At 45.3% G+C, this 18,670-nt stretch overlaps 1 protein-coding gene across 1 annotated transcript in view; it reads right to left on the bottom strand.

Annotated features, from left to right (window-relative positions):
- Window positions 1-18,670, bottom strand: part of FER1L6 (fer-1 like family member 6) — a 137,339-nt gene that overhangs the window by 30,703 nt on the left and 87,966 nt on the right. The window contains exons 22-31 of the mRNA XM_065895151.1: window positions 18,434-18,568; window positions 16,326-16,475; window positions 8,811-8,921; window positions 8,386-8,547; window positions 7,084-7,264; window positions 6,458-6,675; window positions 4,866-4,988; window positions 3,594-3,633; window positions 2,283-2,395; window positions 1,133-1,264 (exon numbers count right to left, since the gene is read on the bottom strand). Of these exons, the coding sequence (XP_065751223.1) occupies window positions 1,133-1,264; window positions 2,283-2,395; window positions 3,594-3,633; window positions 4,866-4,988; window positions 6,458-6,675; window positions 7,084-7,264; window positions 8,386-8,547; window positions 8,811-8,921; window positions 16,326-16,475; window positions 18,434-18,568 (1,365 nt within the window). The remainder of the gene's footprint in view (window positions 1-1,132; window positions 1,265-2,282; window positions 2,396-3,593; window positions 3,634-4,865; window positions 4,989-6,457; window positions 6,676-7,083; window positions 7,265-8,385; window positions 8,548-8,810; window positions 8,922-16,325; window positions 16,476-18,433; window positions 18,569-18,670) is intronic.

The following is an 18,670-nucleotide window of genomic DNA, read 5'->3' as shown; positions in this document are numbered from 1 at the left end:
GGGGAGATCTTTGTGGTGATGGAATAGCTCTGTATCTTGTTTGTGGTAGTGGTTACACAAATCTACATATGTGATAAAAATTACATAAAACTATATACACACTATCAATGTGGATATCCTGGTATTGATATTTACATAAGATGTAAACAATGGAGGAAACTGGGTGAAGGGTCCACTAGACCTCTGTCTACCATCTTTGCAACTTTCTGTGAATCTTAACTATTCAAAATAAAGAGGGTTTTTTAAAATTAAAAAAAAAAAATGTCTAGGGCATAGCGCTGGGAAAAGGAGCACAGCCTGGGAACCAACAGGACCTGGGGTGGTGCTACTCTTGTCCCCTGGATGTCCTCGGGCCATTCACATAACCCTCCTGTATCTGTGCTTCTTCATGGTACATCAGTGAATCAGTGTTGGTACAGTACCACCCTCCTCACGGGGCTGTTACGTGAGAAACGAATAGGAGCATCAGATGGAATCCCGAGTGCCTTTTACATGCAGGGTGCTGAGCTAGTGTTTCCTCCCATTATCTCATTCAATCTTGGCTTCAGTATTTCTATTTTCAGATGCCGCAACCGAGGCTCAGGGAGGTCAAGTACTGCTCAAGATCACAAGCTAGTTAGGATTTAAATCCTAAATGAGGATTTAAACCCAGACTGGCAAGCTGCAATGCCCATGTGATTTCCAACACATCACCTTCATATAAAGGGCCCAGGCGTGCAGTAGGTTCATAGTGAGTGTCAGCTACTGCTTTGTGGTGCTGACACCGTAAGTCTGCCAGATGAAGGGTTTGTGTTGTTTGATTAATTTAATCATTCAGCTGATAGGCTTGTATAAATCATATGTTTGGTAGGTCAGGGGGTGGGAAAAGCAGAGTAAAATTAAGTGATCCCTTTAGGCAATGACTCTGCCTCCTCATATTCCACAGACTGAGCTCCGATCCACTTTACTGGCCACAAATCAAATACCTTGAAAGACTGGGGCTAGGTCTTGTGGGGTTCTAGAGAGGGAGGGGCCTGCAGAGAGATTAAGGATTTTCCTTACAGCCATCGCACACCACAGTCCAACAGAATTGAGTCATATCCGACATTTATGGACAGGAGAGCCAGATAAAAGTGTTAACCTTGGAACCTGCCTTAAACTTTCCTATGACTCGGTCTCTGTCAAGGCCATGGTCATCCTCCGTAGACTTGCCTCTGAGCAGCTCAAAGGTTTTCACCCAGTCTTCAAAATTGTTGAATTCACTCTCCAGATCCCCATTGTATATCTTTAGGGAAAAGGGAGAAGAGTGTGCTCAGAGGAAGGAAAGCCCAGGATTGATTTAATGAAAACTGCCAAGATTCTCCAAAACCAGCCTTCGTATATGCCCCTTGGAAAAATCTAAGAGGCGCTGTTAATTTATCTTCAGCAAAATAAGGAATATGATTGACTTGGCATTCCTAGAACTAAGTACCACTCTGAAATTTATAAAACATTTTTGATAAACTTTGAAATTCCAAGAAGTATAGCTAAACCAACAATATTTAAAATATAATACATAAGTATAAATGTGACAAAGCTTTTTATAGCTAATTGATGTCATTGAGTTTTGGATACAGACTACAATATTTTGAGGACATTCAAATTAAAAATATTCATTGAACATTTCATTCTTAACACATGTGATGGAATATTTGTTTTTATTATAATGCATGTAGACATGAATTTTCCAAGCAGAAAATTACATATATATTTTAGAAATGGAAAATTGGATTGAGTTTTTGATTGAGTAATATAATTAAATCACTTATTCAAATTTCCCATCAAAATTACTTATCTAAATTCATTATCTAGGTACATAATTTTCATAATGCCAATTTTCATATCCATCAATATGCCTCTAGCTAATAGTCTCTGGCTAATGTTAGGACTGGTCTGACGAAGCTGACTTTTGTAAGAGTTAAAACTCCTGCTATGTCGAGTCTGTACATATCTGCATGATGATGTCAAGCCCTGAGAGGTGAACCCAGGGGAACTCACACGCTGTAAATTACATCGTTGCATCCAGGCTAACCAAGTGAAGTTATGCCCCTTCTCAATAGGAGGATGTAGAAAATAGAAAACTAGCAAGCTCCACTGTCTTGGCTTGCATGCTTGTTAGTTTGTTACTCTGCATCAATGATTATAACAAAGACAAAGTAAGTTATTCAGACAAAGGTATTCTGGAGTGGACTGAAGCACTAAAAGAACGCCCACCTCCTGAGTTTCCCACCCTAACCATGGCCAAGATGGCTGTGTCCACACACCTGCAAGACAGCCAGGTTGGGGATTTCTTTTTCTCTGAGTTTCTTCTTGAGTATTTTGTCTTTCTTCTTCTTTGGGCCATCTATATTTACCACTACCTCGTCTGGTTTTGCCTCTGTGGGTATTTAGTGAAAATGGTTAGACTTCTTATGCTGTTGAGATGAGAAGAAACAAAGTCAAGCTCCCTCTTTCCCTTTGCTCTGGCATGTGTCATGACCCTTCTTTTAAGAAAGAAATAGTAACATTTCACTGTAGGATTTCTGCACATAGCCCTGCAGACCGTGCACTGAAGGAGCAGAGGAGATACCACTTATGCAGCAGTGCAGTGTCAGTGGATGCCCTGGGGCTGGCAATGTGTTGGCCTTCCCTGCCATATGCAAGAATTCATTAAGCTAGGCACGGAGAGGGTAAGTAATTTGCCCAGTCACCCAGCTAGCAAAGAACAGACCCAGGATGGAGTGACACCAAAGCTTTAGATACATTCCCTCTCAGATCTGTTTAGGAACTTGAGAATCATCTAGTTCAACAACCTCAGGCTCAAATATGCTAAGGGTCTAACACAATGTCGCAAATGTACTTAGATTATTCAGTAATTTTTTAGGAGCAGATGCTGGAGAAAAATCACCCAAGCTCCACTATTTTCTAGCTGCATAAACCTGGGCAATTTACTCAGCCTCTTTGTACTTCTGTTTTACTATCTGCAAATCAAGATACTATTGCTTATGTCATGGGGTTGGTCTTAGAATTAAATATGCTAGTAGGAGTGGCCTGAGGAACTGAGCTTGGCTCTGTTTTTCTCACTTTTTGTGCCACCTGAAACAGCACTTGGTGTTACTGTTGTTTTTAGGCCACGACTTACCGTTGGCTTACATCAAGTTTGTGGTCATTTCAAATTCCAGGGCTCTTCATTTGAACTTCTGCCAAACCAGATCTACCCAAACCTGTCAACTGAGTTTTGGAAGCTAAATCCAGGTCACCTGTGTTAAAGTTTATCATGCTGGCTTTGGCCTGTCATCCCAGCTTGCTCCTATTTTTACTCTGCTGTTTCTGCATTAAGACTGTCAACATAGGGACTTGAGCCAAAGGGTCGATTTCAGCACTCAACTGAACTCAGGAGACCTGGGATCTGGTCTCCGTCCAGCTCAAATCAGCTATGTGACCTCTTTCAAGTGTTGCCATCTTCCTGGGATTATTTCCTCACTAGGGAAATGAGGGCTTTGGGCTCCAGTGTTGTGCCCATGGCTCCTATTTTAACATTTTCTCACTCACATGGCCTTAATGCATGTTCAAATGTCCCCAGAACAGCCACTTACCTGTGTTGCCTGTTTGCTCCTTGGAATTGCTCTCCTTTTCCTTTGAGAAAAGAGGGAGACGAGATGATGGACACTGTCTTGTCTCATTTATTAACCCTGACTGCTAACAGTTCTCATTCAATTATCTCAGCCCTCTGCATTTTAGAAGAATATGCACACAGTTCTCAGTAGCCCCCAGATGAAGCCTCACTGTAAAGACCTAGGACTTAAGTGCAGAGAGATGCCCTGCCCTAAAGAAGAGGCACCCACACCTCCAAAACCAGTGCCACCAAACTGTGGACGTCCTCGTCCTCTATGTGCAGCCTCCTCTCAGCTGCTGGGAAAGCAACCCCTCTCCCCACTGTTCTTCCACATCCCTGGAGCATCACCTCCATCTGCAACTATGAGTTTTATGGGCTGCCATGTTGGGTTGTTGGGTTTGTCCTGGGACTGGGGAGGTTAGCAGAGACAGAGGAAAGGGCTGAACACTCACCAGAAGTGGTAGTGTCCATCGTAGTAAAACGAGGGTGTTTGGAAGCAGGGATTAACATTTAGTTTGTTTATTTAACTATATGTCAATATTCATGGATAGTCCTAGATGAAGAAGTTATGGTCTTTCCCAATAAAGAATCAGAAGAGTTGCTACTCAATAAAATATGATGATAACATCTGAATAACTTTCCTTTCCATTTTTACTCAGGGATGAGAAGTCTTACCAGATTCAGCCACTGAGCTTTTGCCTGAGTCTCCAGACCCACTCCCCACTGGTTCTCTGGCTTATAACTCAATCCCTTTCTTATTCCATGTGCATGAGGCCCTGCTGATTATTCCCATTTGCTAAGGCCAAGACCTCTGCCTTTACTTTGATAATTTCCCATATGAACTTAGAAATCTGCTGGAGACCTGGAGCCCTTTGACCTGGAATCTCCAGGTGAACCTGAAGCCCCCTTCGCTGATGCCCACCTGTCCAGAGACCCATTTCTCTTGGCTAGACCTCCCTGAGGTGGGCAGATTCCCTGGATGCCATGATAGACTGCACATCCTGCCAGCATTTACAGCAGAGCCTGTGTCCTAGGGCCAGCTCCAGCCAGACAGTGAGGATTTGGCAGTACTGGACCCTTGGTCCTTTCAGGCTTTGAACCCTTCAGCAGTTAACAGAACCACACCCAAGTAGGGCCTACCTATAGCGGAATTTAAAAGAGGGGACAATGCAGGATTTGGGGTAGGGGAGGGTGGTAAATGGTGCTGTGCTCTTATCGAAGCCTTGACTCTCACAGCCAGGAGAGAGTCTACCTTCTGTGCTTTCTTCAGGGAGGCATAGTATTTCGACCACCAGTCAATGACGTTTTCAGCAGATTCATCCGCTATGGTCCTCTTTCTCCTTTTAGTAGACTTCCGAGAAGGTTTCCTGGCATCCTGGCAAGGGATGAAGGATGGATTGTTAGGTGTCAAGGATCTGCATGCTGGTGGCTAAGTGGTTTACTAAGGAAGAGGACATGTAGGTACCCTCGGGGAAGTGGATGGAGGTGTCAGCAAGTTTTGTGATTGCAGCTCTCTGTCCCTCTTAAATCAATAAAAGTTTAATAATCTGTCATCCATTAATGAGTTTATTTGACATTTATCAAGCAGGTATGAGATTTTGTGGTTGACATTGGGGATGTAAGGGGTAGACATCATCCCTACTTTTGGGAAGCTTCGAATTCAGTGGAGGAGACAAGCAGGCTACATGATACAGTGTGATATAGTAGAAAAGGAATTAGCTTCTAAACATAATATAAACGTTTATGATTTTATGATTCTCAGTTTCCTCAACTAGGAACAATAATACCTGCTCACTTCACTGTCATGAGGATTAAGTGACATAGGTAGACAATCCCCCTTTAGCATCACTTCTGATTTGAACAGATGCAAATAAATGACACCTACAACATAAGTGATGGGGGGATAGGAGAAGCAGTGTGATGCATACGTGGCAGAAGGGAAGCATTTGGGGAGAAAGTTGTGTCATGCCAAATTTATCGTGTACTTATCATCCATTTGCTCTCAGACATCTCTCGGGTATCTACAATGTGCCAGCCACTCTATCAAGTGCAGGGGATACAGAGATATTTTTAAAAATCATCTATGACCTGGTGAAGCCCACAGTTTTATGGTGGCAACAAACAAACTGAAATTTGCAACATGAAGTGGCAGGTACAATGCTGGTGGGATGGAGAGAACCCCGTGGGCTGTCAGAGAGTCACGCTGAGCCTGGATGAGATGGGAAGAGCCTGAGAAAATAGCCATTCATCTACCATACTGTACCTTTTATTTCAGCTTTTATAATTTGCTGGGCAGGGCATCTCTTAGGACTTTCTTAAACCTGCTTTCTTCTTTAAGTCAGTTGCTAGATACACCAGGATTTTGCCCTTAAAACTATGACTTAAAAGATTACTCATGTCCCCATTTTATGGTCTTGTGTACTTATCCATCTCCCCTCCCAGAATCTCAGCTGAGGATAAGTCTCACTTTTATTTAGACCAGAAGACGCATCTTTTTGGTCCCACGTGACGTTGTACAAAGTAGGTTCAAAATATTTGTGGAATAAGCCTTGATGAGGAAACCATTGTTTTTCCAAGCTAATGAATTAAGAGTTTCTGTTCAATTAAATACTGCTGTCACATTTGACTAGCACTTTAATTTCACATACACTGACTTATCTGATTCTATGACAATGCTGTGAAGTGGGTATTGGTGTCCCCGTTTTGCCGATGAAGAAACTAATGCTCAGAAATGTGAAGTTGCTTGCCATGGTCACACAGCTAGTAGGTGGGAGGATTAGTATCTAAAACCTCTGAGCAAACTCTAACGTGCCTTATAAATATGAAGAGGGATGACATTCCGACCTTAGCTTTTCCGTCTTTGGGTGGCTCCTGGGCTGCAGGTTTGTGTTCCGTCTCCAGCATAGGGGATGGGTCAGGGATATCAACCAGGCTGGCTGCCTGAACCTGGGCCAAGTCAGGTACCACTGTGGGAGGCGGCCCAATATCCACAAAGATTTGATCTGTTGGGAGCTCCTGAGCAGAGCTGGGGGTCTCAGAAGGCTCAGTGGAAATTAATGAATCTGAAATAGCCAAAATGAAAGTACATTGGGTCAGGACTTCCCTGGTGGCACAGTGGTTAAGAATCTGCCTGCCAATGCAGGGGACACGGGTTCGAGCTCCGGTCCAGGAAGATCCCACATGCCACGGAGCAACTAAGACGGTGCGCCACAACTACTAAAGCCCACGCACCTACAGCCCGTGCTCTGCAACAAGAGAAGCCACCGCAATGAGAAGCCCGCGCACCACAACGAAGAGTAGCCCCCACTCGCCACAACTAAAGAAAAGCCCCGCACAGCAACAAAGACCCAACGCAGCCAAAAATAAAATATAAAAGAAGTAGAGGGGACCGCAGGAAATTCTTCAGAAAGATCCTGCAGGCACCACGGTTTTGTAGCCCACAGCGCTAGAATCTAGAAGGAGCTTCCTACCTTGCACAACTTGGGCTCCATCCACCTGTGAGGTGAGGGCAAGGGGCTCCCTGGATTTATACAAAAACTGTTTCAAGCAGTTGATGGTGTAGGTGCCCACGAGGGTGCTCCTCCCAAAGGCTCTCCAGTCCACCACGCAGATGCTCAGGGGTGGGTGCAGAAGCTCATTCTCAGGCAGCTCCTGCAGGGAGAGGCTGGGGTGAAGTGGGGCACTGCCTGGGCTGACCTGTCTGGGTGTAGGACCAAAGCAAGCCAGGTACCCATCCTTCCTCTGTCCCTGCCTGTCCTTTCCCTACAGGTCACCCCTGCAGCTTGCCAGAGTCTGGAGCAATGCCTTCTCAAGTCAGGGAGTCATTACCCAACATATGAGGGATGGCACTAACAATTCACCCCAGGTGTAAATTGCAAAAATCACACACTCCCAAATTCTCTATGGCAGTAGTCTTCAATCCTCTTACTTTGTCATTACTGTATTTATCCGAACTTTCATCTCAGATGAACATTTATCCAGACCCAAGATATAAAGCAGATGAGAACTGAGCCATTTAAGATGGAGCTGAGCGTGAGGGGCCAGCGCCCCATCCATTTCTTTACCCTGGTGGACCCCGAGGCTCAACAAAGTCTGATTTGGAAGGTTTGCAAACACAGTACACGTTCTTTAATTCCAGTCCTTCTTCATTCAGAATGTGTGTCCATTGGAGCTGACTGGGTTAGACAAAGCAAACTTTGACTTCACAGTTGGTTCCAAATCAGAGCACAGAAATAAACAAAAGCACAGGTGTCAAACATTGCTTTTGACACGCTATGTACAAATAATTTTTTAAAACTCTAACCATTGTAGTAAGTTCCGTGACAGTGTCTTCCAGGCCAGTGGTTCCCAAACTCCAGTGTGTATCAGAGTCACCTGCAGGGCTTGTCAAACCAGAGGTGTCTGGGCCCTACCCCCCAGACCCAACAGTCTCCGGTTCAGTAGTTCTGGGGCAGGGCCTGAGAATCTGCATTTATAATAAGTTCCCAGGTGATGCTGATAAACTGGGGGCCACACTTTGGGAACCGCTGTCAACCTTTTTTGATTTACTATATGATCTACACCCAGAACCTTTAAAAACAAAACAACAAAAGTCTGTTTTATCCCATTCTGCAATTCTGGCTTTTTACTGAATTAAACTGTTCTTTCTTGTGAGTAGTGGGGCACCTGACACTCTGAAACATCTCCCCAAGTCAGGTTCAGGAAGGAGTGGGTCGCATCTACGGAGATGAAGGGAATGAGCGGGTGGGGCGGGGGAGGGGAGAGACCCGCACCACTTCGAAAGCATCTGCCTGGACGCTGAAGTTTGGGTTGTTCTGGTAGCTCTGGATCACACAGGACTTGACTCCATGCCCGCCACACTCGATGAGGACCTGGGGACGATCCACCGAGAGGAGCTGCACCTTCTTCATTTCCCGGACTCCCCAAAAGAGAACCTGAAGAGAGGATGGCAGGGCTGTCACACAAAGGCCCAGGGAGGTGGCAGCAGGTGTGGCTCAGGTGTGGGAAAGTCGGCCGTGCCAGCCTGAGAACCACAGGATGTTCTTCCAGGAAAGGATGGGGCAGCTCCTCGTGGCTCCGTCCGATCAGCTACGTCTCCTTCCCACCCCTCAAGTCCCCTGACACAGTGCAGGCATGATTGCAATGCACCAGTGCCCTTTAGTCCCAAAGAACAACCCAGTCCTTCCTGGCCCCATACCTCCACTTGGTATTTACTCAGCACTGGCCGGATGCTGGCAGGAACAGGGTAGATCTGGGTGACATCGGGTGGGTCGAGGGGAGGGAGCCCTTGAAGCCCAGACGCAGGGACCTACCACACAGATCGAGCGCTGGTTAGACATTGGGAGAGGTAAGGAAAATGAACGCTGCCACACAATGACCTCATTGGAAAGACTGTCACTGTTTTAACCAAAGGAATGTTTCCAGCTTAAAATGTACATCAAGATGATGCATTTTGTCACAGTGAATAATTTCTTAATTTACAAATGCATTCGTTCACAAGGGTAATCAACATTTAGTGAGCACTCACAATGTGTCACAAATTAATAGTTTCACAAGCTTTCAGCGAGCTCACAGTATAGAGGAGAGGAAAAAAAGACAGATAGATCCTCATAACCTCATTGTATTTCATTCTTTTCATTTTTTCTTGAAAATTAATTATATAAACACTTATCTAAAGTTTAAAAAGAGCAATAAATTAATTTTAAAGCTTCATATTAAAATTTTGGAAAAGCAAGTTTTCAATTCATAATATTTTCTAATATCCTTCATACTTATTCTTTACCCTGTGGGTAATTTAGAAGTAGTCTCCTTAATTTCTGAATTTATGGTGTTGTTGTAGAAGTACTGCGTGATTTACAGAGTGGTCAGAAAAATATACTCTGTAGGATTTTAAACCTCTGAAGTGTTTTGAATGTTATCTGACATTATTGGAAGCAAAAAATTCTAGTAACACCTTTGCAGATGATTTATTCATTAAAGAATATAAGCAGTAAATATATAGGATTAAACATTTAAAAAATATCTCTGGTATCTAAATGTTTGCAGATATTATAGAAATAGGAAATAAGTAAACCTATAGACATTAAATAATAACTGAAAAATTATGAGTGGTAAAGTAATGGTTGAATGTTTTGAGTATGTAGGATAAATTCAAGTATTTTACAAATGGCTGAAATCTACTTTTTTCTGTCATTAAAGTATATATATTCAGTCAAAAAAAAAAGAAATGACAGGGGAATTACAGCCGTAGAATAGAGAAGGGTCTCTGATCAGATTCCAAACCTCTGAGACTTAACTGTCCTCCCACTGTGCACTACAAGAGATTGATTTAATCACATAGAGACTAGTCATAATCAGTAAAACAGAAAATGAAGTCTTTTGAAGGCAGACCTCCAGGAAAAGGTGTTATTTCCTGTGCATTTGGAGTTGACAAAACCGCAAGAGGACAATTGCTATGCTTTATTGAAATCTCACACAAAGGACTTAGAAAGTCTCCTAAGGAAAGGGCCTTTCTCGTTTGTGGGCCACCCCACATTACCTTCAAGACCTGGCTCAACACGTCCATCTTTCAAGAAGCCACCCCTGATTTGGTCCCGGCCACTGTGGCCATTCTCCTAAACTTCAGTCCTTGGAACACAGTGTGTCCTCTCTGGAGGCTTAGTGCAGAAACTAGTGGACTGAGCCTGGAAACCAGGCTCTGCTGTGTGACCCTGCATGAGTCCCTTTCCCTCTCTGGACCTCAGATATTGGGCCAGCTGACCCTTCAAGTCCCTCAGGAGCCAGATGTTCTATTAAACATTGCTTTGGAGCAGGAGGTTTTCCTCGCTGGGGGAGTTTGCCTGACTTGGCCAAGAGGAAGCCTTTGTTTACTTCATTAGTCTCAGACTCTCCTAATGCTCCAAAACCAGTGAGTTCTTGATAAATGTTTATTGGCTGACACACATTAACTCTGTATGCTCGAAAAAGCCTATTTGCCCATCAAAACCTGTAAAGCACAAACATATCACCATTTCTTTTTCACAGACATATTCTAGCTGGCATCGGCAGATGTGGTTCAGTTAATTATAAGAAAGCCCAGAAAAAGAAGACAGCAGTCACTGCGAATGCCAAGTAGGCTCAAGATAATGAAGCCGCAGAAGGAACCAAACCAGATCAAGGAGCCGGGAAAAGGTGAGGTGAACACTGCCTGGCGGCGAGGAGGTGAGCGATCCAGGCTGCAAAACATCGCCTCCCTGAGAAAGCTAATTGCTCCTGTGGCTCCAAACGTAAAGCCACAAAAACAGCTGTGATGGTGGCACAGGATGGGGTGGTGCCTCTGGATGTGCTTTTAAAAGTACCATACGTGGGCTTCCCTGGTGGCGCAGTGGTTGAGAGTCCGCCTGCCGATGCAGGGGACACGGGTTCGTGCCCCGGTCCGGGAAGATCCCACATGCCGCGGAGCGGCTGGGCCCGTGAGCCATGGCCGCTGAGCCTGCGCGTCCGGAGCCTGTGCTCCGCAACGGGAGGGGCCACAACAGTGAGAGGCCCGCGTACCGCAAAAAAAAAAAAAGTACCATATGTTTTGCTCGTCTTGGGGTCTCTGCCTTCAAAAAATTTACAGATTAAGGGAGACAAGCTGTAAACAATTGCCTTTATCAAAGCCTAGATTTGGGACTTCCCTGGCGGTCCAGTGGCAAAGAATCTGCCTTACAATGCAGGGGACGTTGGTTTGATCCCTGGTCAGGGAAGAAAGATCCCACATGCCGCAGGGCAACTAAGCCTGCACGCCACAACTACTGAGCTCGTGCACCTCAACTAGAGAAGCAAAAACCCACACGCCACAACTAGAGAGAAGCCCAGGCACCGCAAGGAAGACCCTGCGTGCTGCAACTAAGATCCAATGCAGCCAAAAATAAAAATAAATAAATAAATCCTAAAAATAAAAGCCTGGATTAAATAGAAAAAGAGGCAAAGTGACGTAGGATGGAAGAGGAGAAAACATTTGACTGAGGTGGGGGAGGGGAAGCTGCCTGGAGGAGGCGACTCTTGTCCTGAACTGTGAGGATGATCAGTTTCCTAAATAGGTAAATAGAGTGCAGGGGGTGGAGTTGGCAGAGCAGGGAGACATTTCGAAATAGGGTGACAGCATGGCCAAAAGCAGAGAAGCACATCTGTGTGCTGAGGTCTGAGAATTCAGAATAGTCTGCTGTAAAGAGGCCACAGTACGTGCAGAGTAATTGTGCTGAAATGTGAGCCTGAAAAGGCAGTTTGAAGACAAATTAATTTGGGGAGAGCTTAAATGCTAAGCTATGGAAATCTGACATTCTCCTATGGGCTAGATTTTCTTTTCATGAAATATTAAGAGTTACCATGCAAAAAGAAAATATTTGTACTCACAAACATTTGGGAAATGTTGAATTTCAAAAAAGAAAGAAATTTCAAAAGTTTCTTTATAGCTGACTTCTCAGAGTCTTTACCATGGTAACGGGCATTTCAAAGTCCCAAGAGGGACATAATATGAAGAATTTCCCAAACTTTTTTTTTTTTTTTTTTGCAATAAACAGGCCTCTCACTGCTGTGGCCTCTCCAGTTGCGGAGCATAGGCTCCGGACGCGCAGGCCCAGCGGCCATGGCTCACGGGCCCAGCCGCTCCGCGGCATGTGGGATCCTCCCAGACCGGGGCACGACCCCGTGTCCCCTGCACTGGCAGGCGGACTCTCAACCACTGCGCCACCAGGGAAGCCCCCAAACTTTGTTTTTACTGTATTTAGAGGGACTTGTGTTCCAAAGATACAGATTTTGGGAAATGCTCCTGGAGATAAGAAACAGACTGTCTAAAGAGGAGAGTGGTATGGTGGACTTGCGTTCTGGAAGGAATGCGGAGGATGAAGCAAACAAGGAAGAGGAGGAAGCTAGGAGACCAGGAAAGAGGCCAGTGGAACGATCCTGATGAGAACGAGGGTCTACAGGAACAAGGGACAGTCACCTGGCTGGAACGACTGGCTTGCTCATGGATACAAACCCAGAGTGAAGAATTACAGCTGAGTGTGAATTCTCAAGGCAGAGAGTCTAGGAGAAAAGGGGGACAGTGGGCCAGGACTGGGAAAACAGGGTCAGCTAGCTGGGTAGAGGAGGAAAATGGAGGTAAGGAATTCAGTCTGGGGCACTGAAGAACCCAGGTACTACACGCTTCTTCTGAGACAGGGAAGCCTTTCAGTAGTGGAGACAGACGGGCTGAAGGTAAACCACCCACAGACGGAAACTGAGAGCCGCTGGTGACAAATGATGGCGTTTTCCAGCTCCTGCCTTCCCGGAGTGTAGGAGATCCACATGCTGAGAAAGTGGCGTTGATGATCAAATTAATTTTTGCACACGTAATCAACTGAGAGGAAGTCCTAATGAAACCCTAATGAATTGTGTCTCTTCGGTTGCTTGCCTCTGACACTCCACTGTCAGGAAGCAGCCGTATCTCGAACCAGTCTGCCCAGCTCATGGTGGAGGGAGGGCGGGAGAATCAGAGGTGGGGCCGTGGAACTGGGAGGAAGCCAGGACCTCAGAGGGCCTGTTGGGATCAGCTGGTCCAGCCCCTCATTGATGGATTAGGGGACTCCCTTCAGGAAGCTTCATGCAATGAAAAGAGCAGCTGACTGAATCCCATCCAGTAAACCCGGAGCCTCAGCTTTCTGACATGTAAAATGAAAGCATTGTACTCAAGCTGGTTTTCCCAAATCAGTCATTCTTCTACCACTTTTACCACCTGTGTTATTATCTAGTAAACATTTTCATTAGCTGTAATTTCATTTTTAGAAAGGAAACTTCAAGTTGCTAAGTAAAACAGGTACCACTGGCCATCAATGGAAAGTAACTTTAAAAAGAAAACCAACGAAAACAAAATAATGTTATTGGAATATGTCATGTGTAGCGTTTCTTAAAATTTCTTTTCACTATGTTTGGAGGGGCCAGTGTTCCAAGAAGCAGACTTTGAGAAATGTTCTTGTAGATAACACTGATGTTTCTTTAGAGGCATTGAAGCTGAAGCCTATGCTTTCTGAAAAAGAGAGGTTGCAGGTTAAGAAACGTGTTATACACAGATGGGCGTGAAACTTTCTTCTAAAAGTACTTAGAAGGATCCAAAAAGGCAAAATTCCATTTACAACAATATGGATGGGCCTTGAGGGCATTACACTAAGTGAGATAAGTCAAAAAGAAAGACAATACTGTATGATCTCAGTTATATGTGGAATCTAAAAATAGAAAACAAACACAGAAACAGAGAGTAGATTGGTAGCTGCCAGGAGTAGGGAGGTGGGGAAAGTGGGTGAAGGTGGTCAAAGTGTACAAACTTCCAGTTAGAAGATGAATAAATTCTGGGGATCTAATGCATAGCATGGTGACTACAGGTACAATAGTGTATTGTACACTTAAAAGTTGCTATGAAAGTAGATCTTAAAAGTTCTCACACCACACACACACACACACACACACATACACACACACACACAAAAGGTTAACTATGTGAGGTGACGGATGGATGTGTTCATTAACCTTACTGTGGTAATCATTTTGCAATATATACATATATCAAATTATCATGTTGCCCACCTTAAACTTACACAACGTTATATGTCCATTATATCTCAATAAACCTGAGGAAAAAATGGCGACACTCCCTCGACATTAATTCACTGTGATTTAATGTTCTACCTGGTTTCAACCTAAGATTTTGACAACCTAAGATTTTGACTCATTGACGGCCTAAAATCACCTGGACTCTCAATTAAGGAAAGACTAGACCAGCTGATTTTGAAGATCCCTAATTTTATCTCAATAAACCTGAGGGAAAAAAGGCGACACTCCCTCGACATTAATTCACTGTGATTTAATGCTCTACCTGGTTTCAACCTAAGATTTTGACAACCTAAGATTTTGACTCATTGACGGCCTAAAATCACCTGGACTCTCAAGGAAAGACTGGAGCAGCTGATTTTGAAGAGCCCTTTCAGTTCTGACAGTCCATGTTTCTGTGCAACACACATCCATCTGGTGAGAGCTGGTTCTATTAGACTCTCACTTGGTTGATCATCCTGGAATCCCAGAAGCTAAGATTTGTAAGACAAAGATTTCACTAGTCCTTCTCTCCTCCCCTCTTACACTACAAGCATCATAGAGCTGGAGCTGACGCCTGTGATCCTGCTACTCTGTCCCTTTAAGAGCTCATCCAGCTTCAGTTCCCCTGAGAGAGGTTGCTGTTTCTCCAAAGCAGCCACTCCAGCCTTAAAAAGTTCTTCCTCAAGTGGAACAAAAACCAGACGACAGTCAAAGGCTGATTGGGTGCACTTCAGAATTCATCTCTGTAGTCATATGCAGCTCCCAGGCCGCACACCTGGGCACTTTGGATTTGAGTACAAGTGTGTCTAACCCCGTAGCTAGCTGTTCCCGTCCTCTAATGCTCTTCAGCCTCTTCAGCTCTCGGGGGAATCTGTACACTGGATTCTAGGCTCTGACCTGCCATATCCAGCGAGCCATTACCCTTCTATCCAGCTCAATTTCTTCACCTGAATAAACAGATAGGACTAGATATTTTGCTTTAATATTCCATGGTATAATAATATTTAATAATAAAATAGGTAGCATTTGTTGAGTGTTGATTCCACGCCAGGCACTTCAGGCAGGTTAATTATCATCTCCATTTTGCAGGTCAAACAGAGAGAGATAAAGCAGCTTGCCCACAGTCGCACACCAGTAAGTGGTGGGAATGAGATCCATATTCATGGGATCCAACTCCAGCACCTTCCCTCTTACTCATTTGCTACGTCTTGGGAATGTTTGTCTTCTAGTTTCTGTACTAGAGATTTTTTTAAATTGGGATTTCTGGAAAATGTGCTTTCCTAGAGAGGGATTGATTTGACCCAAAGGGTAAGTGCCACCTGCCCTCAGTGAGTGCAATGGTCAGGGAGAGAAATCTCTCTGATACAGGCCCACCTGGTCACTTCTTTCTAGGTCACCATTCTGTCCTATTTGGTCCTTGACTGGACAGCCAGACTTGAGAGGCTCAGCTTCCCTCCCTAAGTATCCTGCCATTGCTTTCTGAAAAAGTCCTCCTAGACATATGTTCATAAATTCCCCGATGTCTTAGTGGGACAGACTAAGAACTCAATGTCTTTGGGAAACTTTGTGATACAGCGTAAGGAGCAGAAGGCTTTAAAGGTCTAAGGTCAGCTCTCAGCTCAACCACCAACTAGCAGCGTGACAAGGTAAGTCATTCAATTACATTAATCCTTCAGTTTACTATCTGCAAAATGGGAATCATAATCCCTACCTCAACAGGACTGAGGGAGGTTTCAGTGTGATGAGAGGTATGTGAGGCAGCAAACACAACACAGGGCACGTGGGAGTGTCCACAAACGTTTGCTCCCTTCCCCTTTTATATCCTCCTGTGGTCTGTATGGAGCTCAGGGTCTGACACATAGGGCTGCTCAAGCATTGCTGGCCAAATCCACGTGGACCTTTCATCCTGGGACTCTGACTTGTAGCACGGAGGCTCTGGGAATAACCCGTCACCTGAGTTCCTAAATGGCATCTCCCAGATCCCCAGAAGGAGCCGTCTCCAGACACAGGACAGCAGGGAGGGACCACGCATAACGTGATGGACATACACTTCCCATGAGGCTGCTTCTCTGGCCAGGTAGACTAGATAGACGGCCAGTGCAGATATCACTTCTGGTTCACTTACCTGCAGCAGTTCAAATACAGCAAGGAGGTCGCCTCCAGAAAGGTTCCCGCAAAAGATGGGGTGGTAACACAGCCTGGGGGGCTTATAGTCCTGGTCAGCGAGTTTCACAACAGGAGCAGCCACGGTGGCACCCAAATATTCTGGCTTCCTCTAGGGCAGAAAAGAAATGAAGTTTTGTTCCTGGTGGTCACCTACCTGGTTCTGATCTGCGTCGGTGTGATTTTGTAATTAATCTTCACAAAACTGTCAGCCTCAGTGTCTCCCTCCTGCTACTGTCTCACTCTCTTCTTCTGCTAAGCCCCTCCCACCTCTTCCCACAGCCTTGGGGGGCAGCAGAATCCATCTGGGCTCTCAGGGAAAACCCTAAGAGGGTCATCTTAGGGGCTTCCTGGCTCAAGGTGATCTTAGGGGTTATTCCTTTCCTCAGTGTATTGAGTTCAGTGGAATAAAGTAAAAATAATCACCCAGGGTAGACTTGAAGGGGAAAAGGAGAAATAAGGTGGCACCAAATATTCCAAAAGATCTCCAGAGCAGGGAACCCCTGTGGCTGGGAACACAAGTTTGGAGTCCAGGCAAACGTGAGTTGGAGTTCCCAAATCTATTGCTTTGGAGATCTATGGTCTTGGGCCAGTTACTCAACCTTTTTTTTTTTTTTGCGGTACGCGGGCCTCTCACTGTTGTGGCCTCTGCCGTTGCAGAGCACAGGCTCCGGACGCGCAGGTTCAGCGGCCACGGCTCACGGGCCCAGCCGCTCCGCGGCATGTGGGATCTTCCCGGACCGGGGCATGAACCCACGTCCCCTGCGTCGGCAGGTGGACTCTTAACCACTGCGCCACCAGGGAAGCCCTCTAAGAACTATTTGGTGGGGTCACCTCCTGCCTCTTCCTCATCCCTGCTCCCAGGAGCCTCAGTCCACATTCCCCCACGAGTATCATGGGGCTGGAGCATGGGGCTGCTTTGCTATTTATCTCAGGAACTGCTGTATCCCCTGGCACAGGGCAAGCACTCATTACATATTTATTCAGTGAAAACTCTTGGATAAATGACCTCCAAGTCCAAGGGCAGTGCCCACATTTTCTTTGGCTGAGGCTGGGTTTTAGTACCTGCACTACTTCATTGCCTTTGGACTCACAAACAAGCATTTGCATTCCCGGCTGTAGAAGGAAGCTTGGTTGAGGTGGAAATGGGTTTAGCTCAGTCACACTTAAAAACTAACAAAGTGGGGCTTCCCTGGTGGCACAGTGGTTAAGAACCCGCCTGCCAACGCGGGGGACATGGGTTTGAGCCCTGGTCCGGGAAGATCCCACGTGGCAGGGAGCAACTAAGCCCGTGCGCCACAGCTACTGAGCCTGCGCTCTAGAGCCCGCGAGCCGTAAGTACTGAAGCCCTCTCACCTAGAGCCCGTGCTCCGCAACAAGAGAAGCCACCGCAATGAGAAGCATGCGCACCGCAACGAAGAGTAGCCCTCGCTCGCCGCAACTAGAGAAAGCCTGCATGCAGCAAAGAAGACCCAACGCAGCCAAAAATAAATAAATAAATAAATTTAATTTTTAAAAAAACCCTCCAGTAAGCTTTTGAATCTGCTGTTTCAGGACACGGACATCTTTGGAGAGAAAGGTTTGGCTAATATCATAACAGAAATGAGACAGAGCTGAATGCATTGTTTCAGGACTCGGAAGCAACAAAGAAAGAAAAAAAAAAAGGTCCAGTTACAAGTGCTGAATCAGTGACAATATATCCATTCCTTCCAACCAGGCGAAATCAGTAAAAGACCTTCTATTTTCAAAAGGCATGGACATTTTTATAAGCAGCAATAAGGTATAGAACTAGCTGGGGGCTGGGTATAATAATTATATTCCTGAAGAAGTATATGTGGACTGAACTTCTGTGAAGCAGATTCTATTTAAATTGCAATCCAAAGGGAAATCTAAGCAAAAAACCCTTTAGTAAAGCAAATGATCATCATCCATTTCCCAGATTCTGCAGATCAGTGTTTCCCAGGTGAGGACTGCCTCTGGGCATAGTCACAGGCTGGTTAAATAAAGGAAGTTAGTTGAACAGGGAGTTTTTAGCAAAAGGCACAGTTAGTGCAGCCCTGGGACACTCACCACTGCGTCACTGTCATACAGCTCCACCACCACTAACGGCGGGGATCCTGCCAGTTCCTTCAGGTCTCCGTGCAGCACCAGGTCATTGAACAGCAGCATCTGGTTCCAGGTGGGGGAGAGGGTCTGGGAAATGACCTGGAAGTTGGGGCCAAAAGAAAAGCAAAACATGGCTCGACTGGGTTGGAGGGGGCTCCGTGAAGGGTAAAGAGGACACATTCTCATCACCATTGCTCACTT

This window comes from Phocoena phocoena, chromosome 17 (genome assembly GCF_963924675.1).
Source record: "Phocoena phocoena chromosome 17, mPhoPho1.1, whole genome shotgun sequence".
Lineage (NCBI taxonomy): Eukaryota > Metazoa > Chordata > Mammalia > Artiodactyla > Phocoenidae > Phocoena > Phocoena phocoena.
Note: the sequence above shows the minus strand (reverse complement) of the source record. Positions and strands in the feature narration are given on the sequence as shown.